Below are 24,720 nucleotides of genomic sequence, written 5' to 3' on the forward strand. Positions count from 1 at the left end.
GAAACTTTTCATGCATGATCATGACTCTAAATGAGAAAAAATCAGAAAATGTCAAGAAAAACAACATGGTTTAATTTTATTTCAGATACAATAAATAATTGATAGATAATTTTTTTAACATATGTGGCTAACAAAATATTTTTCTGCATTGAAATAAGTGGGGAAAAGCTCAGTTTTTAGCTTCATAGGGTAGTTAAAAAACTAAAATAACAAAATATATCCAAGAAGTTATATTATTTGGGGTCTGTACAGTTGCCTTAGAACATTATGCGGATCAAATTGATAGTAATTTTGAGTGTATATGTCAAAACACATCAGTGTGTTGAAATTTTGCATGCATGTTCATGACTCTAAATGAGAAAAAGTCACAAAATTTCAAGAAAAAAACATCAAAACAACTCAAAAATCAAAACGGGTCAAATTGACCCCGTTAATCCAGAGTTAGTTGATATATAGTTGCAAAGTTAGCAGAATGTCTAAAGTGGACCATTGAAATAAATTGTAACACTTGTTGTTTGTTTACTGTGATTTAAAGCTTCACTTCTGGTATTTGTGCAAATGATGTGTGTACACTTTTTTGTGAAGATCTGAATTGGCCACTAAGAGATGGGGGTCTCTAAAAGAGCTCCCGCCACTGATAATGTGTCAGATGAAGGTAGCAAAAAAACCATGAAGGATGATGCAGTTCATCTCAGGAGGAGGATAGGCCTGCTGCCATCCATTTCCTTCATCATTGGCACTGTGGTGGGCAGCGGCATCTTCGTCGCCCCCAAAGGCGTATTGATGAATTCGGGCAGTGTGGGATTGTCCCTGCTGGTTTGGGCTTTGTGTGGCGTCCTCTCCACATTTGGTGAGGAACGTCTTCTGTGCTTATACACTACTTTTTTTGACTAGCTGTGTATACTGTTTTGACTTTTAGACTCAAGTTCAAAGCAGTTTTGAAATATTGCATGTTCTCGTCAGGTGCTCTGTGCTATGCTGAGCTGGGCACAAGCTTTACTAAATCAGGAGGCCATTACACCTACCTGTTGGAGACTCTGGGGCCCCTGCCTGCCTTCCTGCGACTGTGGACTGAGTTCATATTCATCAGGTGTGTGTGTGTGCGCTTACAGTGTTTGTGTTTCATTGTGTTCAGCGAATTGTTAAAGTTCATTTAAAATATCATTTCAGACCTGCAGTGGCCTCCTATGTGTCTCTGGCTTTTGGCCGCTATGTAGTGGAGCCGTTTTTCTTGCCGTGTGTCGCTCCGACAGCTCTGGTCAAAATTGTCAGCATGCTGGGAGTCAGTGAGTGGTGATCGGGAGTGGATTACTTAAAGTTTAGTTAAGTAAAACTGTCAAAAAAGTTACAAATTATGTTGTCAAACTGTAAACGATTCTACTTATAGCATTTGTGGTGGCAGTGAACTGCTGGAGTGTGTCTATGGCGGCTCGTACGCAGGTCTCGCTGACCTTTATCAAGATGTTTGCTCTGATTCTGATTATCATCCCGGGCATCATGGCTCTGGCCAATGGTAAGAATCGCAAGCTGTTGTATCAATATATTACAGTATTCAGACATTGGAATGTTTTCAAACAAAATCTATTCATTTTACTTGCATAAACTTTCACTTTCAGATGAAAAAAATGTTTTCAAATTTTCAATTGGCATGCATATTCACAATTATTAACAAAATTCAGTCTTAAAGTGTGTGTGAGAAATGGGAAAGGGACTAAGTTAATTAAGACAAATCTAACTTATAGATCAAAAAAGTCTGCATAACATCATGCATAAATCCTTATCTGGGTCAAAATGGATCCGAACACACACAAAAAAAAAATAAATAAAATTTTTTTTTGTAAATTCTAAATGGATTTTTAAATGTAAATGATTTTTTTTATTTCAGTTCTAGTTTTTTAGTGCATTAAATTAAACTTGCAACAAGCTAAAATAAAATAAGTTTGCATTTTTACGATTTCAGTTAACGTTTTCAAAAATATTTTTTTTCTATGGATTTAGGTACAGTAATAATTATAAGACTGGTATTTTGATAGTCTTAACTAACACATTTCCAAAGTTTAGTTCCCATACAACAAACTATGTGTTTTTAAAGATTTTTTTATGTATCTCTTAATTATATAATGCATTATGAGAAGAGAGGAAGGAAACTGACTTTTTTTTTTTTTTAATGTTTCAGGGAAAACTGAAAATTTCCAGAATGCCTTTGACTCTGATTCTTTATCTCTGACCAAACTTCCTTTGGCCTTTTATTCAGGTCTTTATGCATATGGCGGATGGTGGGTATTATCAGTTCCAAATATCTAAAAATCAAAAGGAAGGGATTTAAAAAAAAAAAATGTAAATGTGTTTTTGCTTACAGGTTTTATTTAAATTTCATAACCGAAGAGGTAATTAACCCCAACAGGTATTCAGAACTTCTTGCATTGCCAAATTGTTAACTTGACGGAATGTTTTTATAAAGACAATTAAGATTCCTTTCTCATATATTCTTGTTAGAACCCTTCCATTGGCCATCATTTTCTCCATGGTGACCGTTACCGTGTGTTACGTGCTGGTCAATGTGGCTTACTACACAATGATGACCGCAGATGAGTTACTGATGTCGGATGCCGTGGCAGTGGTTAGTAGTGGTGGACCGCAGACTTTGGAGATGATTATTTCAAGTTTGTAAAGTAAATGTCCTGACTGTGCTTTCCTAAATGCATTGCAGACGTTTGCAGGTCGGGCTCTGCAGGGTGTAGCTCCAGCAATACCAATATTAGTCGCTCTTTCCTGTCTCGGAGCTCTTAATGGAGGTTTTTTTGGTTCACCCAGGTAAGGACCTCAGAAACCTGAAGACAAAGAAGTTTTATATTTGTAATAGCTTTGACTTTGAAAAGTTAAAATTTAAGATTTTGTAACTCTGTTTCTGCAGGATGTTGTTCGTGGGAGCCAGGGAGGGTCACTTTCCGGCTATCTTCTCCATGATCCATATTCACAGAAAAACACCACTGCCAGCCGTGCTTTTTCTGGTACAGTCACATCTAGTGCTGAGTACACTTTCAAAAATAAAGGGGGTTCTCACAGCAACGCCATAGAAGAACCCTTTTTGGTTCCCCAAATATATTTCTGTGAAGAGTTCTTGAAGGGTTAGTTCTCCTGATGTTTGCAGTATCCTCTGGTAATCATCATGCTGGCGAGAGGAGAGATCTTTCAACTGATCAACTTTGCATCGTTCTCCCGTTGGCTCTTCATTGCCATGGCAACCTTGGGAATGATCATCCACCGCTACAGATTTCCAGAACATCCCAGACCATTCAAGGTCCATTTATATTACTTAATATATTAGTAGGAATTTGTCATTGAATTGATTAAACATTGCTGTGACTGTGTTCAGGTCCCTATAGCAGTTCCAGTGGTCTTTACCATAGTGTGTTTTTTCATCGTGGGCCTGTCCTTGTATTCGGACCCCTGGAACACAGGGGGCAGCTGTGCCCTCACAATCTCAGGAATACCTGTGTATTACCTGACAGTCAAGAAGTCATACATACCTGAACGCTGGAAAAAAGCCTTCTGTAAGTACTGTAAAGCATTGAATCTATAAGCTAAACATTCATTGCAATAGAAGTAGAAATGATTCCACAGTACTATTCTTGGGATCAGTCAAGGCTCCAATCACTGACCTAAACTTCATTGTGTGCAGATTATTTCAGTCAACAGCTGCAGATTCTACTGGAAGTGGCTCAGCAGGAAGTTCAGACCTACTGATGGAGCATCACCAAACACCAGATAAATTCATGCTAACAGATGTGGTGTCAAAGTTTTACATTTTAGTGGGGCTTGCTATTACTATTGCTCATTTGAACCAACCCCTAACCACCCTACACTCTCAAAAACAAAGGTTTCAATAGGGGTTTTCACAGTGATGCCATAGAAGAACCATTTTGTGTAGATCAAGTGATCAGTTCTTAAAGGGTTAGTTCACCCAAAAATGAAAAAAAAATTGTCATCACTCACTCTAATGTTGTTCGAAACACAAATGAAGATATTTTAATGAAGATCTGTCCCTCCATTGACAGTTCATGTCACTACCATTTTATTGCTTCAAAAAGTTAAAGATCGTAAAACTAATCCATATGAATCGAGCAGTTTAGTCCAAATTTTCTGAAGAGACTTGATTGCTTTATTAGGCTTTGAAATCGAGAATGAACCTCATTGGTTCTCACATGTCAAGCAAACATGCTTGAGCTTCTGTTTACCACAACTGATGAATGTTTATTTGAATAAAAGCCTAAATTAAATCTGTTCATCATTTAAAGAGATGGAGCCTCGTCAGAAAATTTGTACTAAACCGCTCAATTCATATGGATTAGTTTTACAATCTCTTTATTTTGTATAAGTTTTTGAAGCTTCAAAGTGGTAGTTGCGTGGACTTTTAAGTGTTAGGACCGACATGAGGGTGAGTAAACGATGACAGAATTTCATTTTTAGGTGAAATAACCCTTTAAAAGAACTACTATTTTCTTAGTTTGAAGAATTTTATTAATAAAAAGTCAATTTTTACACTATAAATAACCTTTTGTGACATGTAAAGGCTTCATGTCTGTTAAAGGTTGTTCATGAAACCATTGATGCCAATAAAAAACCTTCATCTTTAGCAACATCTTGGCACCCTATCAATTCGGTCAAGCACAACTCACATTGTCTTCAGTACAATTTTAGTTTTTATTAATGTCAAAGAGTCAAAGACAGGAATTAGAAATGCCCTGGATTTTTCTAATTCCCATTTAAAGCATTTTTAATATATCCCTTTTATTCTGAAGAAATAAGTACAATAGGAAGATAAACCAAATTGTACGCTTTGTTAGAAATGACAATAGGAGTTTCTGGTCACAGCATGTTTTCATAGATCAGTGAAAAGCCCGGTAGACAACAACTTTAACATTTCAATACAGGCTTCAAAAGAATCACAAAGCATGTCCTATTATGTTTTTTTCAATGGCAGAGGATATGAATGGGACATCTTTTTATGTTACCAAAAGGAACACTGAGAAATGTGAAAGTTGAATAATACATGGCTTTGAAATCTTACAGAAACCAAGTATCAAGGCACTTGGTACTGACAGTGAGAGATTTTCAAATGTCTGTGCATGAATGTACTATTAGAAATTAAATACTATATTCTAAAGTATAATGCTCGTATATGTTCAGACATTTTAACACAATGACTCTGTCAAGTGTGTAGTTTTGTATATTTTTATGATGATTTTTTGTTTGTTTTGTTTTTTACACTGGAGGAATACAATATAATGTGACATTAACAGCTACATTTGATGGTAGTCTTCTAAGCATATGAACTCTGTGCATGCTCACTAATCGCTCTACATGTAAATGAACAATAAACGCTTTGGAATACACCACAAGTCTCTTTGAATGCGCATCTTGGTCATATCCAACACCCAGAACACAAGTGTCTGAAATTGTTCTTAATAGCAAAAATACATGAATGCAGAAAAGCAGCAGCAGTGATGAGTCACTATTCCGACATGCTTGTAACCATGAGAACACACATTATGGGATGTTATAAACGGCTTGATACTCCAGCTGATTGACTGGTAAATTCTAAAACAGTAAAAAAGTGCAACACTTACACGTCCATCTGCAATTAACTAAAAACCCTTCATTCTAAGAGAATGAATGTGAGGTTTTGCATACAGTTTTATTTTACATCCCCCAAAAAAATCTCACATAAAAATCTCTTCCATTTTCCAAATCCATTTTTACCATCAGTCTGTCTGGTTATACCAAGGTGTTCAAAATCATTCCAAAACAAAGAAACACTGTAAAGTTGGGTAGTGTAAATGAATTAATCTGTTAAATCTGTATGTCCACTTACTTATAATACACACACTCTCTCACACACCCACATTTATATATTACAACTTGTGCAAATTAATTATATCTAAGTACATTCGTTACTAACAGTTTTGCTCGCGAATAAAGCAAATAAAGGCCTACACATCCAAAACACAAACACATACAGTAAAAGGCAGTGAAAAAGCGACATGTCAGCATAGAAATTACTTATAAAAATAGAATAGATCAATAAGAATCAAAAGGCAGTGAAGGAAGTTGAGCAGCTCAGATAAAGGAAGTCAGAAGTCATTTCAGCTCCGGGATAAACTGGGACCAGCTGATGTTCCCCATGCCGAGATCATCATCCTCCAGGCCGGAGAAGCTGATATCCACTAGAATTTTACTCAAGCTGTCATTCAAGGTGTCCAGGACGAGCCCTTCGGTGAGAGAGCGGTTGGCGACGCCCACCTGCAGCAGCTCTCTTGAGCAGGCCGGAGTGGAGCGTCTCGGGGAGGATCGTGCACAGGTGAGAAGCTCTCGGGGGGAGTTGAAAAGCGGCAGCTCCTTGAAGGGTGTGCTGTTGAAACTGAAAGGCGTGTGTTCGTGCCGTTGTGGGGTGAGCTGTGGCCCGCTGGGCGTTCGGATGGGGCTGAAGTCCAGTACGCCTCCCTTCCCGACGGGAGTGATCCTCCAGGGCTCTAGCACTGTGGGTGGTTTGCTGGGAGTAGATGAGGAAGGGTGGTTGCCCTTGATGGGCGTTTTAAAAGTGTATTCTCTGTTCGGGCTGTCCAAGTCCGGTTTACAGGTGGGCAGGGGCTCCGGATCAGGCTCCGCCTCCCGAGTGTCTTGGAAGGTGGAGACGTCGGAAACCACGCCCGAGTCAAAAAGAGTGCTGTCGGGGTAGAGCAAGACGGGTTCCTCGGTGGCTGGCAGGACCAGGCGTTGTTTGCGGCGAGAGCTGCTGTTTTCTCGTCGTCTGGTTTTGGGGGGCGGGGCTTCGGACGCCCCAGGAGTCAGAGACACAAACACAGGCTCCTCCTTTATCTCCTGAGAGGCGGGATTACACAGCATCACCGAGCTCACGTCACTCTGCGAGACCTTTCATGACACAAAAGCGTTAAACAATGCTTTAATGAATGTAATAAGCGACTCAAACTCGCAGTGCTTTAAGGGTGCGTTCACACTTGTAGTTCGGTTCGTTTGGTTCATTTGGTCCGGACCAAAGAAGAAAGAAAAAAAAACCATTTAGTCCTGGTCCGGTTAGCGTTCACATTGGCAGTTTTATCACCGAACCAAAAGATACCAAACCTTCAGGCATAGGGATACATTCACAATATGATTGGTCGGATTTTATGACGTATTGCCTATTTTGAGACGGAACTTACCGAACATCCAAAACAAAGCTGTTTTCTGAGATAAATGTGCTCGTTGTGTGTCCATAGAAGTGCGTAGCCTGCATGTGATGGTATTTTGGCCAGCTGGGAACTCGTGAAGAGCTTATAAAATGTGTAAAGTAGTCAAAACAGCGACGGGAATCCATCCGTCACACACACACAAATAATCTGCTGCATGGAGACGCGCGTCTGATGCCTGTGATGGGCAAACTCGCGACTATGACAAGAAAAATCGACATGCGTGAGGATTCGGTCCTTTTTAGGGTCTCGTCTTCCTGTTTTTGGTTCGGTTACATGTCTTTGGTCCGTGTTGCCTTCATACATCATTCGAACCGCACCAGAGTTCGTTTGGAAGCGGACCGAGACCCATCTTTTCAGCGGTCTCAGTCCGCTTGTTTGGTGCGCACCAGGGTTCGGATGGCAACGTTCACATATGTTCAAATGAACCGCACTAACCGAGCAATCGCACCAGGGTTCGTTTTAATCGAACCAAACATGACAAGTGTGAACGCACCCTAAGAAACTTTGCGATTTCATAATCGCACTAAGCCAAATCATTGTAAGTGCGATTTCATGTTAATTGTGATTTATTGTGCAGCCCTAGTGTATATATATAAATAAATAAATATATATCAATGGCAAAAAGTGTACCAATCACCCTGAATTCACCATATATATATATTATAAATGATTTTTCAAAGTCGTAAATACAACAAAGATATGTTTTATAAGAAAATACTATTTTAGTATTACATGTTCATTTTAAAATTTTCCATTTAATTCCATGTGTTACTTGCTGTTTATTTGAGAAATTTAATACCAATTTCTGAATGAAAATTGTTTCAAAGTAGATAGATCCTACCCCAAATCTCTCTCTCACACACACATAAACATTTATGTTTTACCTTAGGAGCAATCCGGACCCTCTTGTTCACACTGCTAGAGCTGGGAGTGGAAGAGCTTTGAGTGTGTGGAGGAGTGGCAAGAGACATGGGACTGGAGGAGGGCAGGAAGAGTGACTGACTCAGAGGAAGCTGGATGGGAACCAGGTATGAGTCAGTCCGAGGCAGAAGAGGCTTCATCTTCCTCTCTGAGGGCGAGCAGATATATAAACAACCGTTAGAAAACAGACTCATGTGCCCTGAGACCTTCATCTCTCTCAACCAGCCCAACACTCACCTGTACCACCTGTGGCAGGTATTGCTTTCTTCACCTCCGGAGGACCTCTCTTCTGTTGCTACAGGAAGAAAGAGGCTTTGTTTACATTTGTACAAAATGTGACATTCAAAATAACTACGGCGTCAATCCTGTCTGCCTTTCTGAGGACTCATTGATGATTAAAGGAACAAAACAAGTGATGATCTCGAGCTGAACATGCTTCCTTCTGTCTGTCTGAATCTCCCTGAAATAAAATAACTGATTCCTGTAGAAGTAGAAAGGCTGGTCCCTGTCGATCTGCCAGTGAGAGGATGAATTAGAGTAGGAAGGTGGATCTTACTTGTGTGATCTGAGGGCAAGTGGGGGTCACTGGGTCAACCAAAGGCTGTGGGATGAGCCAGGAAATGAGAGATGACCACATTTGAAGCATGAAATCGCATATGGACAAAGCAGCACTGTAAGTGAATGGGATATAATGAAGCGGGAGCGTGATTTGTATTAAGACACACCTTGTAGACCTGGTCCAATGTCAGACAGCGGTTTGCTTCCGGTCGAATCGTCCAGTAGGAGATCTTGCCATCAGGAGACGTCTCACGGACAAACATGTCATGCAGTGAGAGATTATGACGTATGGAATTCTAATTAAAAAAAATTTAAACAAATCACTCAGAAATCATACATCAGAGATTTGTGAAAACTAAAAATTTATTCACTTTACACGCTACCTTCCATCCGGGTTTGGCAACATTTCTGAAGTACGGAAAATGGTCTTCGATCCAATTGTAAATTTCCTTCAGGGTCATGTGTCTGTTATTCTTGCTGTTGATAGCAAACTGGATCATTGCCATGTAGGAATACGGGGGTCTCTCGGACTGAGGGTCCTTCTTTTCTGGACCTTTGGGCTGCTGAAGAGGAAATAAACAATTTTATAAAACGTCATTTAAAAGAAAACTATTAGGGGTGTAACAATACTCTGATGTCAAGATTCATTCGATACACGACACTAATCTCACAATACTTTGAACAAAGCCAGTATAGAGTTAAAGTGGTACTTTTTTTAGTTATTACTTCTAACACATATGGTAAACAGTTAACAAAAAGTGAAAACTGTTCATTTAAGCTAAATTTGGTATTATATCAGGAATGGACTTGAATAGCCCAGGGCAATGGTGACACCAGAATAGAAATATTCATGATTCTGCTTAGATAAAAATACAGAATCATGTCAGACATATACCTGCATTCTGTCCCTGACTTAATACATTTAAAATGTTTTAAATATTGTATTTTATTAAATGAGGCATTATGTATTTTTTTTATTTATTAATAATTATTATTAAACATGGAAGCTAAAATGTGTGACATTCTGGGTTTACCATAATAGATGCACCATTACCATATTTGATGCCAAATTAAACATTAATTTTGGGTAAACTATACATGATAGATATTGATACATTTTTGTACTGTGATATATCATGACACAATATACTGTTAAACCCCTACAAAATATAGAAAAAAAATAAATGGAAGTAGCAATAGATATTTTCTTCTGTATTGTGGCATACATCCAAGTATAATAGATAATCAAAAACAAAACAAATTTAGGGGTGGGACTTGGTTCAGTGCATCGGTTATTGACTGGATTTTGAGATGTGGGCTTGGTACCCAAAAATTAGCTTGCAGGGGTGAGGTTTAAGTGGACTAAATGATTGGAGAAGTCCTGCAAAAGGTCCACTTATGACATTTTGATTAAACGTTAAAGGGTTATTTCACCCAAAAATTAACATTCTGTCATTAATTCTGTCCAACACGCATTTACGAGAGCACCATGACGCTGTTGACGCCAGAGCAGACATTAATATTTTGTAAATTAAGTTTTTTGGGTTTTTTTTTCCTTGCAAAACTTGAGGTTAAACCACTGGAGTCACATGGATTATTTTAATGATGTCTTTACTACCTTTCTGGGGCTTGAAAGAGATGGTTCTGTAGGCTGTCAGTGGTGGCACAGAAAGCTCTCAGATTTCATTTGTGTTCAGAAGATGAACGAAGGTCTTACGGGTTTGGAACGACATGAGGGCGAGTAATTAATGACAGAATTTTCATTTTTGGGTGAACCCTTTAAAATTTTTTATTCAAAACGTACTTTGATAAAACATTTTTAAAATGTGATACATTTTAAAAAATAAAACATATGTATGGATTCATTATTCACAATAAGATAACATGCATTTAGAAAACAGATTTTCGTTTCATGCCGACTTTAACATTGTGTACCTGATTACAGTCACTTGGATTGTCCTTGCTGGGGCATTTTTGGTTCGACTCCGGTCCGAGTCCATCAGAGCTCATTTTTCCCAGCCACTGGATGTTCGTCAGACTGTCATCAAGCGGGTAGCACTCACTCTCCTTTTTCACTACTGTCATGGGTGAACAACATTTCAGAAATACAGTCATCTTACATTACTCACAACATCAACAACTCTTAGCCACCTCCCTCACCTTTCCCAAGATCAGCCCCAGGTTCTGTAGAAAAACACCCAAGGGTTTTGCTTTCCTCCAAACTGGTGCTGCCACTGAGCAGGATGAACTTGTTTCGGCCCTGAGGGCCACACTCCTTCCCTTTGGCCGTCAGGGCGCTGATGACACTCTGCAGATCAGCTGCTTTCGGTATCACCACCACCTGTGTGTCCGGCATGGTGGGGTGGTCCATGACACGGATGCCATCGGGGAAGCAGCGGGCGGTGGACAGGGTCGGGGTCAGGGTGGTCTGGGAGCGCAGCCCGTCCGCCTCATCACACCCTACATCAGATTCACTCTTCTGAAATGGCAGCTTCCTCCTCTTCAGGATGATGGGTCTCCTCGGGCTCTCTCTCATTGTTTGCTCACAGCAAATGGGCCTGTCTGATGTCTGTCTAACAACATATAACACATAATATATAAGTTTTTCATCCAAAATACAGTGTATGTAGGAAATACTCGACTACAAAAAAAAAAAAAAAAAAAAGTGAAAGCTTCGCAACAGCTGCGCGATGATTAATCAACAAAGAACAAACAACAATTAATACAAACAACAAAATAATAATCGATCTTGAATCAAAAGCAGATTAATTGTCAAAATAAATGTGTGTATATAAAATATATAAGTATCATATATATATTTGCAGATCAAGTCCAAATGTACCGATAAGAAAGTCTGTTGATAAAACGACTTTTTTGTCCAACGACTCTTAAATGACGAATTTAGTTCTAGAATATAAAATACCGTTACAAACTGATTACTTTCAATCTGCTGTACTGTATTGTTGTTGTTATGATGATGACAGATCATTTAATAACAAAAGTTTTGTATATTTTGTGCAATGCAGGTCTGTAAAATAATTTGCTTTTATAATTTATTTCTATTCGATTTGATCGTCGTTTTAAAACAGATTAAAAAACGTTATTGTCTTAAAAGGAATATATATAATTAATACACATAGTTATTAAAGTATAAACGATCTTCCTTTATTATCTGACATGCGGCCTAGTGACTTATCTACCCAACTACTAGCCTACTGTACACCTACTGTTTAATTCATTAAAAATAAGACACATATCAAATAATACGAAGCGGATCAAACCTTCATATCATCTCAGCCGTACAGACGGTGGTTTATTCGAGTTAATCTGGCAGTGTTGAGTGATAAAATGTATTTTGATGGGGGTAAATGAAAGACTCCGGAGACTCTTGTGCGGATTTGGTGAGATTTTGAATTTTGGCGCAGAGCGGTAGAGCTCTATCACGTGATCACGCTTTGCCCAATAGAGAATACGCACGGGCGGAGCCGTCGACTGTCGAGTGTTGCTGTTTTCTGGGGTGCAGTAAGTTATATTCCTTTAGGGGGCGATCGGCGGCTCCGAAATACAAATTCTCTAATTTTTATCTATGGAAACGTTTAACATTTTTTATAGATTTCTATTACATTTCAAAGATGGAAACCTGTTACAACAATTAAAAAAAAAAAAAAGACGTAACTCGATCATCGCAAACGAGTGTGATTGGTCCGTTGAGAAATGCGCTGAGAAACGTAACACAGTGTATGTAGTCTGATTTATTTTTGGTCGATATATTATCAATATTTCGTCAATATTTTACGCATTGATAAAAAATAATAATGGAAATAATAATAAAAAAACAACACAATAATTAGTTAGTTAAAATATAATAAATATTATTTGGACTGATACAATCTCTCTACCAATCAAAACAGCGCCCGGGCCACTAAGACCCGCCTCTTGTGGTACTCCATTTTTAGGCTAACTAGCATTCAATCCGTTGCTAGTTCTGTTGGAGGGACAGGACTGAGTGAATGGGGGATGAACTTTCCCACAAATCACACGCAGACGGTTTATCAATCTCTTTGTCAAATTACATGGTCCAAAGAAAAAATACAATGCGAATAAGAAGAAATACAAAGCGATGCGTGAGTATCGGCTAAGGTTTCATTCACTTTCACCACTGTTTATTAGGCAATATGTCGAGAGACAGTGTATAAAACATGATAAAATGCTAAGATTGCTAAGAAGAAAAAATGCTAAGATTAGATAAGACGTTTTGCATGAGTATTAAGGCTTTTAATGCCTCTAAATGTGTCATTAGTCAGTATCTGTCTTACAAAATAAAAGGTTTCTCCCTCCATGACATTGTATTGCACTGTCAAAACAGTAGTAGTAGTAATTCTCTGCCTCATGTGATCTTGTTTTCATTTCATTCAGCATATCATGACTTCTAATGCCACGTACTTCACATAAGAAGAGACTGTTGAACCCGCACAAGTCTCAGTTGTTGTTTGTAGAGGCGCCCATCAATGGACCAAAGCATGAGTATGGACCACAACTACGGAGTGCCATTCATCCCAGGTCATTTATATCAGAAAAACAACGGCAAAGTGGTGCACCATGTACCTCTTGGGTATGTTTATGCTTTGCAACTCTTACTTTTATATTGTGAGTGAAGATGTTTTATAAACTGATACATATTCTTTGTTTATAGGTGTCTCCACAGTTTAATTCAATTGAGACCACAACAGTTAGTCGAGGGAAGAGAGCAAACCAGGCAGCTACGAAAATGTCCGTTTTGGGTTTACCTCAGACAAGAAAAACAAGGGTCTGCAAATATACTCCCTTATCTTTTGGAGCAACCACAGGCTGTGAAAACCTGCGTGAAAACCTTCGTAGTTCATGGACGAAGAATGATAGGCACGTTTCTTCGGACAATCGTCGCAAGGAGCTCCAAGAAACCTCAAGAAAAACTCGGGTTGCTCGAAAAGGGGTAGAGAAGAAGATGGCTGCACGTGTTACATCTGCTACCTCCAGTCGTACAGACATTTCAAAGAAATTCCGCAAAAATGGAAATGGAATGAATAAAGATTCCATTCACACCCCCAACACAAGCACAGTTCCAGAACCACCAAATGTAGAGACGCCAGAAATGCCACATTGTTCCAGCAATACTCCAGCCAGTGTTCAACATCTCCTTTTCTCCCCAAACCAGGCAAAAACTCCTCCACGAACCGAGAACACAAGCATCCTGGTGAAGGACACGCCTGAGAAAGACTATGGGCTGAGGGTAACATGGAGACGAAGGAAAGGACTGATGAAATTATTGATTGACAGAGGTCAGCTTCTTCTGACAGATGCAGAAGTTGCCAATGAGTGGATATAGACTTAATCGAAACAGTAAAAAGTTAATTGAAACAGTAAAAAAAAGATTTGTTTTGTAGTCAATACGGAGTTGAAAAGATTTAAGAAATCGTGACTTACGACGGAGATAATTTAATATTAGAACACTTTGGAAATTAAGAATTAAAGATGTAATTTTCACATCCCCGGCCTTATTTAAAGGAAGCACTTTTGTATTCTGTTGGATATCAGTGAACTATATACTTAAATTTATTTTCCAAATGGCATTTGTATACATTTGTGTGTGAAAGAAAAATCTTTAATATTTTTATATTATAAATTTTTTTGTTAAAAGAGAAAGTCTACAATTTATTTATAAAATATATAACAAATATCATAATATGAAAATATAAAAAAAAATTGGTTACTACATAATTCCCATACTTCCATTTGTGACATTTCAGTTTTGAAATTAAAAGGGGTCATGACATGAGAAAACTTCTGACATTTAAGAAGTCTTTGTACCATTAAAACATCCTGTAAGTTTAATAGCTTGAAATGTTCTCTTCATTATAAACAAAGCATTTATATAATCAAGCTCCAAAAAATGGCTCGTTTTGATATTATGGGATCTATGACGTCAAATACATCTTGCCTCCGGAGCAAGATGTTGACGAATAGTTACACATAATCGCACTATAGGCCTTGCCTACTGGCATTCAGTTGCTTAATGGCAGACATTTGTCTACACTGGATGTGAGCGTCGTGTTGCATCAAAATCAGATAGAACCCATTATAATCACACTGGATACAGTATACAGATGTGCGTACAATTTTTGACATGCTCCATGTACTTGAGTTTGTCAACACCAAGACAAATGGAAGAATGAAAGAACATTTTCAAAACACTCAAGTGCAATAGTGAGTGTGTGTTTATACTGTTTCCTATCAATGACGTTAGCCAATCATAACGGTGGTTGTGTACTGACAAGCCGTAAAGGAGTTGCACTGTATGAATAATTTCAGACAGAGGGTCAGAATGCAGGTTGACAATAATGTTTTTTTGCAGGTATATGGTGTGTGTGTGTGTGTGTGTGCGCGCAAAAATCTTTATTAACATAAGTGAGCCTCAAGAAACATATTAAAATATTTTTAAAAAAATCCAAGTCATGACCCCTTTAATTAAAAGACAGATAGATTGATTTTATTTAATTTTTTTAAATCATTATTATTAATTTTTTGTTTTGTTTTTATCGACTTTTAACTTTTCAGTAGCGAACTTTTAATTTGACGGGTATTTTCCTAGTCGTCGATTGCGGAAGTGGCGCTGTGAAGCTGTTTTTGTTTACAGAATGGATATGATCCACGTGTAGTGTTTAAATGAATTAATGACATTGGGAATTTAGATTTAAATTATTTCGACATTAAGTCTGTAATGCACTAAAAACTGCACTGCACTCAGTCCGTTATGAGGAGCAGTTCGTCCGTGTCTCTGGCGGGCGGTCGTGGTTCGGCCACGGTTCGGCTGGTCAGTCCACCCGCCTGTCCGATTGCCGCTCGGGTGGACGCTGCCGTTGAATATTTAATGGTAAAGAAAGACTTTCAGGCTGCTCTGGACACGTGCGAGAAAGGACTTGAGAGTTTGGGACCTTCTGCAGAACAGGAGGAAAACTGGTGAGCAGTGCTGGGTAAATTACTCACAAATTGTAGTCTGATTTCAAATTACATGACAAAAATTGTAGTTAATAACGCAATCCATTTTAGATTACATTTGACATAACTTGTTTATCACATTGATTTGAATAGCATAATCATTTAGCCTTCCATACTGATAAAAAAATGCAAAAGAGAAAGAAAATATATTGTTAAGTGAAAATATTACATTGTATCAGGGTTTCCTCGACTGGGATTTGTGAGGGAAATGCAGGGAGCAAAATAAAACACTTACTAAAAAATATGTGTGTGTACTGTGTATATTTATTATGTATACATATATATATATGTATGAAAAATGCAGCATATATATATATATATATATATATATATATATATATATATATATATATATATATTTATAATTAATTTATTAATATTAAAATCATATATATATATATATATATATATATATATATATATATATATATATATATATATTTTTTTTTTGTTAAAAATATACCTGCATGTGTGTATTTATATATACATAATAAATATACACAGTACACACATATATTATTTAAATATAAACTTTTATTTTGGATGCAAGTAATTGTTTGACAGCACTATTGACTTAATTTTATTATTGACCTAACTTATTATTTTAAAATATCAGGGGGTACTTCATGTGAATATATTAGGTTAGCTATATAAGAAGTTCAGCTGACAAAAAGTTGGGGAACCTGCATTTCATGTAAATATGAAATGTGAATTTGTATATTTTAAAGTGTTTGAAAGAGAGAGGACAGTAATACAAAAGTGATCATTCAAATAATAATTAATGTATTTGTCAGGAGTTGATTTGTATGGAAGAGGATTAGGGCCAAGCAATAATAAAAAAAATAAAACCATCTCGAGATTAAAGTTGTTAAATTTCGAGAAAAAAGTTGAGATAAAATGTTGAGAATAAACTCATTAAATTACAAGAAAAAAATCGTTAAATTTCGAGAAAAAAGTCGAGATAAAATGTTGAGAATAAAGTCATTAAATTATGAGAAAAAAGTCGTTAAATTACGAGAACAAATTTGTTAAACTAGGAGAAAAATGTTAAATTTCGAGAAAAAAGTCGAGATAAAATGTTGAGAATATAGTCATTAAATTATGAGAAAAGTCGTTAAATTACGAGAACAAATTCGTTAAATTACGAATTTGTTCTCAAAATTTAACGAGTTTTTTCTCGAAATTTGACAACTTTAATCTCGAGATGATTTTATTTTTTTATTATTGCTTGGCCCTAATCCTCTTCCGTAGATTTGATATGTTGCAAGCAGTCTTTCTAGAAAGGAAAATTTAAAGGATAAAAAAGAAGAAATGGGGAGAATCAGTGAATTATGAGTAATATACTGCCATTGTGAGAATAACATGTAATTATGTAATCAATAAAAAATAACTGTAGTCTGATTAGAGTATTTTAAAATGTAATATGATCTAATTGCAAGTACTTAATTTTGGAACTTTGGAATCTGATTACATAATCCATATTACATGTAATATTACATACCATCTAAAAATCTCAAACTAAATCTTGTCCCCACAGCTTCAAGTATGCAGAACTGAAAGCAGCTTTGACTATAGTGGGGATCCAGGCACTGGCTGAGCTCAATCAGTGGCGTGGAGTTCTGTCATGGGTTTTGCAGCAGTATGGAGAAACAGAGAAAATTCCTGCCAAGATTATTCAAATGTGGTGAGAAGAATCTGCAATTTAATCTCACAAATAACATTAAATAGCAGTTTGAATGTAAGTGAAGCGCCACTACATCACACCTAATGTAGATGAAATGTGTTTCACAGCATTCTACTCTATGTGAAAGTGGGTGAACGGGCTGTGATGAAGGATGCGGTCTGTGATTGGCTGCACTGCTTTGGTAACATGAGCCAGTCAGGGTTCAGCACAGTGGCTGAGCTGTATTTTCTCCACATACTGGTGCCGATGGGTCGCACGACGGAAGCTCTGGAAATGCTGGAGAGCGATGTGGGTCGAGTGGCATTCAGTGATGAACAGAGACAAGCAGCCTGTAGTTTAGTAGACATTCAAAATGAGAAAAATGCAGCATCGTCCAATTCAAATCCTGAAACTGTAGAAGGGGTGGCAACAACTAGTGCTTCAAAAAAAGGTGACTTTCTTTTATTTATTTGTTTGGAGTCAAAATGCTCTATTTAACAAATTCTGTGCATTATGTGTAGATTCAAACTATATAACTAATTTTGATTGTAGAATATTGTAGCAAATAATGGATTCAACATTGTGTTATCGACAGATAGATCCACCCAGCGGCTAACTTTTATAATGAGGCTGTTATACAGAGGTCTCTCAGTAGCCAGTGTGAGAATTAGATCCATCTCTCTGCGCAGAGTTTTTCTGGCGTTAATGCTGCTGTATCTTCTTCTTGTCCGTATGGATCCAGGTAGAGGCCCAGTGCAGTCTTAATAATTACTCTGATAATGATTGACTATAGCATGTTCTGTAATAATTCTCTATTCTCAGCTCTTCCTTCAGCTTTCCCATGGCTGCTCCGCCTGCACGGACTCCTTCAGCAGACGTGGAACACCATGTTTGGACCTTATTACAGAGCCAGCAACAGAAGTTAGAGTTTTACCGGAATTGAACTGTGAGAAAATTAGTGCTGTCCAAAATTGTAATACTTTACAGATCCTGTGTTTGCTATGGACATTAATTCTTGGTGAATATAGTTATATTATAGATAAACAGTTGAATTATATCAAAGATAGTACTGATAGCCTGTTTTAAATGGACAGGATCCTGTAGAGTAATATTTCATGCAGATAAAAATTGTATTATATAATAAATTGTATATGTGAATGTATGAGTTCATGTGCATCTCTGCTTGTGCTGCAGATGCAGTATGCAAATGTAGTGAATAGTCACAGATGAGACTTGAAATAATTACAAGTGTTATTTTAAAGTGTTCTTTTATTCAATTAAGTATCAAAGGTTTATGTACATTAAAAATAATTAGTCTATATCTAAAATGTGTATTCGAATTAAAATGTATTACTGATTAAATGTTTGTTGATAATAATAATAATAATAATAATAATAATTGGGTAACACTTTACCACACATTATTTAACTACATTAACATGAATTAAAATCAAAAGTTGCATCTGTTAATATTATTTAATGTACCTGAGCTAACATGAAATAATTGTTTTTTTGTTTTTATTAACTAGCGTAAACAAAATGAATAAATACTGTAACTATATGTTTAGAGCTCATTGTTAGTTAACTAACATTAACTAATCGGAACTTGTTGTAAAGTGTGCCACCAAAATTTGTTTTAAAATGTTACCTAATCATTTCTTGTAAACCGCGTATGAGTTTCGTATCGGTGACGAAACTGACGCGTGAATTGAAACTGAAAGTAAAATCAGCCGTTTCTGTTTATGTCTGACTGAAACTGACTGTGAACCGGGAGCTGACGTTTCTTGAGGAAGGTAAATACTGCTTAAGCTTAGTTCAGTTTTCAATAAAGTAATGCGCAGTTTAACGCAAACTGTGTCAAAAAATCAGGTTTCCATACACAGCGCTGAGGAGCTTTTGCGGCTGTACTGTGTGTCTGTGAATGGGAGACTTCGGGAGTAAAATGGCATATTATGGACGATTCAGCCGATCCACATCATGGAACTATTCCAGGGATTATGGTAAATCAGCTAAGACTTGCATCTATAACAGCACAGATTTTAATTAAAACATAATTAAGCTACAATAAAAAAAAGATTTGAATTTCATTTAGCTACTTTTAAATCACACATAATAGCAAACAAAGGGCCGGTTCACACAGATGGCTTTTTTTGCTGTTAAAAACACGACAGAACATTTTATTCTTCTTTTTTTATTATTTTAAAGTTGATTGCGTTTTAATGCACAAGAATCTGCAAAAGATGCCAGCATAAAGGTTAAAGACGTCTGTCTAGCGCGTTTACATTGAAAAACAATGAAAAAGTAGCTAATGTTCTGTGTGAACGGCCCTAAACGCTGCATTAGCTGTTCTGAGAACTACTGTAATTCAGTTTCCTGAACCATTTTTTTGATGTAAATGCTGAAACGAATGCTGTAACTAACAAAATTATCTATGATCTGATGTTTCAGAAGTGAGAGGCCTTTTCAACGACAGTCTATCCTGCTGTATTAATGCTTTGCTTCAGTCCTTTTCTGCCACTACTGAACTACTGGACATATTGAACAAGTAAAGCTCCATTATCAGTTGACTATGCTGCACACTTCCAAACTACCAATAATAACACATGCTAAATATTTTCTTTTTAATGCCTGTCATTTAAAGATGGAATCCATCAGATAGGATCGAACAGAGTAACATCCCACTGCATTTGAAGAACACCCTGCTAGCCATGAGGGATGCATCACATCCTTCTCCGCACAGAGACTTCCTGAACAGCCTTTACCGTCACACCATCCGCCGTATGCATCATATCAACCCTTAAATTGTATACTTAAGAAAATGGTGTCGTTCTGAGTGTATTTTGTCATTGTGCTGTAGGATACACTCAACAGGATGCGGATGAAATATTCCACCTTATCCTCAATCTCATTCAGAAGCAGATGCCTGATCATTGCTTGGTGGGTTTTGAAGTAAAAATAGATGTGTACAGATTTTGTTAAAGGGTTACTTCACCCAAAAATGAAATTTCTGTCATTAATTACTCACCCTCATATCGTTCCACACCTGTAAGACCTTCGTTCATCTTCGGAACACAAATTAAGATATTTTGATGGAATCCGAGTCATTTTTTTTTTATCCTCCATTGAAAACAATAAAATTCAGAACCTGGAAGTGCTGCAACGTAAATAGTGTAGCAGAATGACTCATTCTTTTACTGTCTATGAGAATGACAAGGGACAGATGAATTGTGTTTAATAAAGTTGTTATTTTTGTTTTGTTTTTTTGCACACTAAAAGTATTCTCGTCACTTCATAGCATTATGAACCACTGTAGCCACGTTAACTATTTTAACAATGGGTGTGTCTCAATCAGTTCCCTAGATACCGAGCTCGTGAATCAGTATATCGTGTACACGAATTCGGGCACTGGTAAGGACAGTAAAAGATGCTAGTTCACTACACATTGGGACACTCATGACTCTTATTTCCGGCGACGTGACAACGTCCTCATTGTACAACATTACTACTGGTATTTATGAACAACAACAGAGCTGATAATTTCTGACATTACTTGTAATGCTATTTAAAGTACGTTATGATTAATTATTTGCTTGTTACATATACGTGCAATATTTCAGCCGTCTTTTACTGTCCTTACCAGTGCCCGAATTCGGGAGCTAGGGAACTGATTGAGACACACCCTATAAATGTTAGCTAGATTATGTTCATTACTTGTCTACCGATGTATGTTTATGCTGAAATATAATAAAATAACGATTTGTATTTTTAAAAACATCTATCGCGTATCGTTATGTGTAGTGAGTTGGCTCACGTGATTCAAGTTTCGCGCTTCAGAACTTCCGTTAAGGGAGCATAGTGAGCATCGATGCTCCCTGGTTTTCACGGTGCATTGTGGTACTTTTCAGGGAGCGAACGTTTCAGTGCCCTGAAAGGATTCTGCGATTGAGACAGCCCTTAAAATGGCCGACTCCCTGGTTAGTGCCCTGACTACTGAACTAGGGAGCTGATTGAGACACAGGGAATGTCTTTGTACTTTTCTGGACATTGAATGTAGTAATTTCATTGCTTTCAATGGAGGATAAAAAAAACCAAAATAACTTAATTTGTGTTCTGAAAATGAATGAAAGTCTTACGGGTTTGGTATGACAGGAGGGTGAGAAATTAATGATAGAAATTTCATTTTTGGGTGAACTAACCCTTTAAGTGTGAACTGTGTGAATGAGAATATTCAATTAAAGTCTTCACTTTTTCAGGCTCAGGAAATCCGCAGCCTCTATGAGATAAAGGTAGAGACACAGGTGACGTGTGCACATTGCGCATCCATTCAGCGAACGCCCACATCTCTTTTCAGCCTTCCTTTGGCAATCTGTGAAAGGGGAAACACCCTGGTAAACAAGTTAAAAATTGATAGTCAGAACATCTGTAATATACATAGTAATGTAAATGACCTTGAGTAAATTACACAAAGTTTCTCCTTATGTTCTTCAGGAGAGCTGCATCAACTCCTTTTTCCAGCTTCAAAACCTGGTGGACGGTGAGGAGTGTTACTGTGACCGGTGTGACCAGAAGCAGCCATCCACTCATGTGTGTGCTTTTAGTGTGCTTTTTTTTGCCATTATCAAACAATATAATATTTCGTAATGACAGTTTAGAAATGTTTTAAGTTGGCAGGAAATGAACGTTGAGATAGTGTTTACTTATCTATTATGAGTCAAACGGCTTCTCAAACAGGAAAAAATGTATGGATGGGACATGATTTTGTCCACATGGAATTGTTTGGATCATTGTAGTATGCTATTGGTTGATCTCATGTGAGTGACAGGTTGTCCCGCCCTCGTGCCAGTAAACACATCATCATCAGAGAAGAGATGTCGCTGTGAGAGAGAGTGGAAATTATTTTGAATTAAAATTATGAGGGCACATGAATTAAAAAATAATGTTGTGCATGAATCATTAATAAATGTTGCAATATTCCATAAAAACTTAAGAAATGTCAATTTTGATTTTATAATTACTGTTTTTGTGTGGTAATATGGCAAAGATTTTAATGCAATTTTAGCACACGATATGCATGCCCCTTTTAAGTTACTTGTTTGAATTTTGCTTTTGTTTTTTCATGTAGGAACTGAAACTTGTCTCATTGCCTCCGATTCTGTGTGTCCACTTGAAAAGATTCAGAAACGATCATGGCTTCACAAGGAAACTCAACAGCAAAGTCACCTTCCCTGAAACTTTCAACACAGATGTTTTTGCTACAGGACAATCAGAAAATGCATGTGTAGTATATATTTTGCAATGATAAAAGTCATAATAATAATAATATTAATAATAATATATGCTTGACTTGTTGTATGCTTGTTTTAGGTTGCGAATGATTCTCGCAGGTCTGATGAGCATTACAGTCTCTATGCAGTAATAGTTCATCTAGGATCTGCTATGTTTGGTCACTACACGGCTTACATCAGGCGATTTCAGGACCAGGCCTGGTACTATGCTGATGACAACTGCGTGCAACCCGTAAGAGATAGAGACTGACTAGAAACAGAATGATCTGAAATAGATAATATTGAGATTTGAGACTGATATGTAATTTGGTGTAGTAATTATTTTTATTCATTTGTCTCAGGCCACATGGGCGGACGTGCAGTACACATATAAAGGGTAATTCTTAGTCATCTTGTCACAGACATTTTAAAAAGAGAACAACACACAAACAAACACAGACCTGCTAAATAATTATTACTTTATTCACTTTGCAACATCTTCCAGTTTTTGATTATAATTTTGTATACTGTTTTAGAAGCAGCACAGCCTACTTGCTTCTGTACAGGAAGGAGAGCTGGAATTCATCTGGATAACAGTTGGGAACACTGCAGTCCTCATGTTTTCCTTAATAGCAGGACACTATGGTTTAATACAGAGAATATTCCAAGAATAGGACCAAAGTCTATTTATATTTGGTGTATAAGTATGCAGAGAGGTGTTGAATGCAAGAATGTAAATCCGTATATTTTCATGTTGATTGTGGTTTATAATGGACACAGATAGGATTACGGTACTTTGGCAGTTATTATTTTGTTATGTTTATTGATATTGTTTAATAAAAATGACTATGTTTTATAATAATGTTGCCTGTGATCTCAAGTTATTGCTGTGTAGATATAAAATATGGAATAAAAGATAAACTGCGCTTAAAGTTAAAAGACTTTTATTTTGAAAAATGCAACCTGGCTTTTATTTTGAGAAGCATCGCGCTTTCAGACTTATTTTGAAAAGCATCCATGTCATAGCATTTCCCCTGCACGTCCTGGTAAACACCTCTGTCATGATCTTGTAGGTGAGCAAACACTGAAATAAAGCCCATTTCTTACAGAAAACCTTACTCAACTGAACATTACGTTTTCCCCTCAGTACGTCTGCATTTGCTACCGTGTTAATGTATAACCATAACCGTAAAATATAAATGCATAGACTGCAATTCTAACTTTTAGTCTACATTCTTGTGTGTAACTGTGTGTTGCATGCTATTATTGAATATGATATACTGAGGTGTATTATTGTTTGTTCTTGTCTATTTTAATTTTTTATTTTTTCTCTATCTCAGTATCGAGAGAGAGAGAAAGAGGTTAAAATGACTAATCCACTGAGAGGAGAGGTGATCAGATTGTACAAAAATGTAAGTATCATCTTCTGACAGTTTCCTTTGGCTTTCTTGTAACATCTTATATTTTCAAATGAAATATTGTTCAGTGGTACTTTGTCATCCTTTATTAGACATAACATTGCATGGCAGTAGAATCACAAAATAAAGAAGATGTGTAAAACTGTAATAGTGACTATCCATTGCTTTGGTATTTAATTTATTTTCTGCAGCTTTTGTATCTTGGACGGGAATATCCAAAAGGCACTGCATACTTCAGGGAGCGTCTGAAAGCTGCTTTCATGAAGAACAAAGATGTCACAGATCCTGAGAAAATCCAAAAGCTGATTGACCGTGGAGATTTTGTGATCAAAGAACTCGAGGCGCTTTACTTCCTCAGGAAATACAGAGCAATGAAGAAACGCTATTACGAACCAGAGCATTAATCAACAATGTTTTCTGTCACAAGTGCCAGACTATATATATGTCTCAGAGGTTTTTGAATATCTGTATCTGATGTGTTGCACTATAACTGATTTGGACATAAACGTTTATTTTTACTACTACTACTACTACTACAACATCTTTGTTACATTTACAATTGAGCTGTTGATTGTAATGAAAGTGACATGTTTCTTAGGTATGTATGCATG

At 37.0% G+C, this 24,720-nt stretch overlaps 6 protein-coding genes across 11 annotated transcripts; 5 read left to right on the top strand and 1 right to left on the bottom strand.

The window, feature by feature from the left end:
- The first annotated feature begins 606 nt into the window (after positions 1-606).
- Positions 607-3,793, top strand: si:ch73-352p4.8 (cystine/glutamate transporter). Its single transcript, XM_067390929.1, has 12 exons — positions 607-850; positions 964-1,090; positions 1,171-1,286; positions 1,388-1,513; positions 2,177-2,276; positions 2,360-2,404; positions 2,497-2,620; positions 2,711-2,814; positions 2,915-3,011; positions 3,152-3,301; positions 3,377-3,554; positions 3,683-3,793. Exons 1-12 carry the CDS (start codon positions 607-609, stop codon positions 3,745-3,747), a joined length of 1,476 nt encoding a protein of 491 aa, XP_067247030.1. The 3' UTR covers positions 3,748-3,793.
- Positions 3,794-4,643: 850 nt separating this feature from the next.
- foxm1 (forkhead box M1) lies at positions 4,644-12,142 on the bottom strand. 2 transcript variants are annotated; one of them, XM_067390931.1, is made up of 9 exons: positions 12,011-12,142; positions 10,890-11,302; positions 10,665-10,807; positions 9,113-9,289; positions 8,897-9,025; positions 8,728-8,772; positions 8,409-8,466; positions 8,135-8,319; positions 4,644-6,933 (listed from the first exon to the last, which is right to left on the bottom strand). In XM_067390931.1, exons 2-9 carry the CDS (start codon positions 11,263-11,265, stop codon positions 6,142-6,144), a joined length of 1,905 nt encoding a protein of 634 aa, XP_067247032.1. In that variant the 5' UTR covers positions 11,266-11,302; positions 12,011-12,142; the 3' UTR covers positions 4,644-6,141. The 2 variants fall into 2 exon arrangements, with proteins under 2 accessions (XP_067247032.1, XP_067247031.1); XM_067390930.1 differs by having other exon boundaries at positions 9,113-9,292.
- A 571-nt stretch (positions 12,143-12,713) lies between these two features.
- rhno1 (RAD9-HUS1-RAD1 interacting nuclear orphan 1) lies at positions 12,714-14,467 on the top strand. Of its 2 annotated transcripts, XM_067390936.1 has the most exons (4): positions 12,714-12,853; positions 13,146-13,341; positions 13,423-13,845; positions 13,924-14,467. In XM_067390936.1, exons 2-4 carry the CDS (start codon positions 13,162-13,164, stop codon positions 14,092-14,094), a joined length of 774 nt encoding a protein of 257 aa, XP_067247037.1. In that variant the 5' UTR covers positions 12,714-12,853; positions 13,146-13,161; the 3' UTR covers positions 14,095-14,467. The 2 variants fall into 2 exon arrangements, with proteins under 2 accessions (XP_067247037.1, XP_067247036.1); XM_067390935.1 differs by having other exon boundaries at positions 13,423-14,445.
- Positions 14,468-15,351: 884 nt separating this feature from the next.
- pex26 (peroxisomal biogenesis factor 26) lies at positions 15,352-18,387 on the top strand. Its single transcript, XM_067390934.1, has 5 exons — positions 15,352-15,725; positions 17,302-17,448; positions 17,556-17,878; positions 18,023-18,169; positions 18,250-18,387. The coding sequence occupies exons 1-5, from the start codon at positions 15,520-15,522 to the stop codon at positions 18,351-18,353; spliced, it is 927 nt and encodes a 308-aa protein (XP_067247035.1). The 5' UTR covers positions 15,352-15,519; the 3' UTR covers positions 18,354-18,387.
- A 693-nt stretch (positions 18,388-19,080) lies between these two features.
- On the top strand, positions 19,081-23,609 carry usp18 (ubiquitin specific peptidase 18). 2 transcript variants are annotated; one of them, XM_067390933.1, is made up of 11 exons: positions 19,081-19,220; positions 19,311-19,427; positions 19,876-19,972; positions 20,069-20,205; positions 20,285-20,364; positions 21,681-21,815; positions 21,916-22,011; positions 22,550-22,699; positions 22,792-22,944; positions 23,054-23,088; positions 23,228-23,609. In XM_067390933.1, exons 2-11 carry the CDS (start codon positions 19,349-19,351, stop codon positions 23,283-23,285), a joined length of 1,020 nt encoding a protein of 339 aa, XP_067247034.1. In that variant the 5' UTR covers positions 19,081-19,220; positions 19,311-19,348; the 3' UTR covers positions 23,286-23,609. The 2 variants fall into 2 exon arrangements, with proteins under 2 accessions (XP_067247034.1, XP_067247033.1); XM_067390932.1 differs by having other exon boundaries at positions 19,088-19,220; positions 19,297-19,427; positions 23,228-23,608.
- A 101-nt stretch (positions 23,610-23,710) lies between these two features.
- lyrm5a (LYR motif containing 5a) lies at positions 23,711-24,665 on the top strand. 3 transcript variants are annotated; one of them, XM_067390938.1, is made up of 3 exons: positions 23,711-23,764; positions 24,032-24,103; positions 24,301-24,665. In XM_067390938.1, exons 2-3 carry the CDS (start codon positions 24,059-24,061, stop codon positions 24,511-24,513), a joined length of 258 nt encoding a protein of 85 aa, XP_067247039.1. In that variant the 5' UTR covers positions 23,711-23,764; positions 24,032-24,058; the 3' UTR covers positions 24,514-24,665. The 3 variants fall into 3 exon arrangements, with proteins under 3 accessions (XP_067247039.1, XP_067247041.1, XP_067247040.1); XM_067390940.1 differs by having other exon boundaries at positions 23,724-23,760; XM_067390939.1 differs by having other exon boundaries at positions 23,738-23,837.
- Positions 24,666-24,720: the final 55 nt, after the last annotated feature.

Source organism: Chanodichthys erythropterus, chromosome 8, assembly GCF_024489055.1.
Source record: "Chanodichthys erythropterus isolate Z2021 chromosome 8, ASM2448905v1, whole genome shotgun sequence".
NCBI classification, from domain to species: domain Eukaryota; kingdom Metazoa; phylum Chordata; class Actinopteri; order Cypriniformes; family Xenocyprididae; genus Chanodichthys; species Chanodichthys erythropterus.

What these genes read in the sequence shown, in the direction of transcription:
- si:ch73-352p4.8 (XM_067390929.1), top strand. Translation starts at nt 607, where the DNA reads ATGGGGGTCTCTAAAAGAGCTCCCGCCACTGATAATGTGTCAGATGAA. An exon ending in GAGGTAATTAACCCCAACAG is followed by an intron (nt 2,405 to 2,496) that starts GTATTCAGAACT and finishes TATTCTTGTTAG; the next exon opens with AACCCTTCCATTGGCCATCA. An exon ending in GGTTTTTTTGGTTCACCCAG is followed by an intron (nt 2,815 to 2,914) that starts GTAAGGACCTCA and finishes CTGTTTCTGCAG; the next exon opens with GATGTTGTTCGTGGGAGCCA.
- foxm1 (XM_067390930.1), bottom strand. Translation starts at nt 11,265, where the DNA reads ATGAGAGAGAGCCCGAGGAGACCCATCATCCTGAAGAGGAGGAAGCTG. An exon ending in TGGGGCTGATCTTGGGAAAG is followed by an intron (nt 10,808 to 10,889) that starts GTGAGGGAGGTG and finishes CACCCATGACAG; the next exon opens with TAGTGAAAAAGGAGAGTGAG. An exon ending in ACCTGCCACAGGTGGTACAG is followed by an intron (nt 8,320 to 8,408) that starts GTGAGTGTTGGG and finishes GCTCGCCCTCAG; the next exon opens with AGAGGAAGATGAAGCCTCTT.
- rhno1 (XM_067390935.1), top strand. Translation starts at nt 13,162, where the DNA reads ATGCCACGTACTTCACATAAGAAGAGACTGTTGAACCCGCACAAGTCT. An exon ending in GTGCACCATGTACCTCTTGG is followed by an intron (nt 13,342 to 13,422) that starts GTATGTTTATGC and finishes CTTTGTTTATAG; the next exon opens with GTGTCTCCACAGTTTAATTC.
- pex26 (XM_067390934.1), top strand. Translation starts at nt 15,520, where the DNA reads ATGAGGAGCAGTTCGTCCGTGTCTCTGGCGGGCGGTCGTGGTTCGGCC. An exon ending in GCAGAACAGGAGGAAAACTG is followed by an intron (nt 15,726 to 17,301) that starts GTGAGCAGTGCT and finishes TTGTCCCCACAG; the next exon opens with CTTCAAGTATGCAGAACTGA. An exon ending in TCTTGTCCGTATGGATCCAG is followed by an intron (nt 18,170 to 18,249) that starts GTAGAGGCCCAG and finishes CTCTATTCTCAG; the next exon opens with CTCTTCCTTCAGCTTTCCCA.
- usp18 (XM_067390933.1), top strand. Translation starts at nt 19,349, where the DNA reads ATGGGAGACTTCGGGAGTAAAATGGCATATTATGGACGATTCAGCCGA. An exon ending in TTACCGTCACACCATCCGCC is followed by an intron (nt 20,206 to 20,284) that starts GTATGCATCATA and finishes ATTGTGCTGTAG; the next exon opens with GATACACTCAACAGGATGCG. An exon ending in ATGACAACTGCGTGCAACCC is followed by an intron (nt 22,945 to 23,053) that starts GTAAGAGATAGA and finishes CATTTGTCTCAG; the next exon opens with GCCACATGGGCGGACGTGCA.
- lyrm5a (XM_067390938.1), top strand. Translation starts at nt 24,059, where the DNA reads ATGACTAATCCACTGAGAGGAGAGGTGATCAGATTGTACAAAAAT. An exon ending in TGATCAGATTGTACAAAAAT is followed by an intron (nt 24,104 to 24,300) that starts GTAAGTATCATC and finishes TATTTTCTGCAG; the next exon opens with CTTTTGTATCTTGGACGGGA.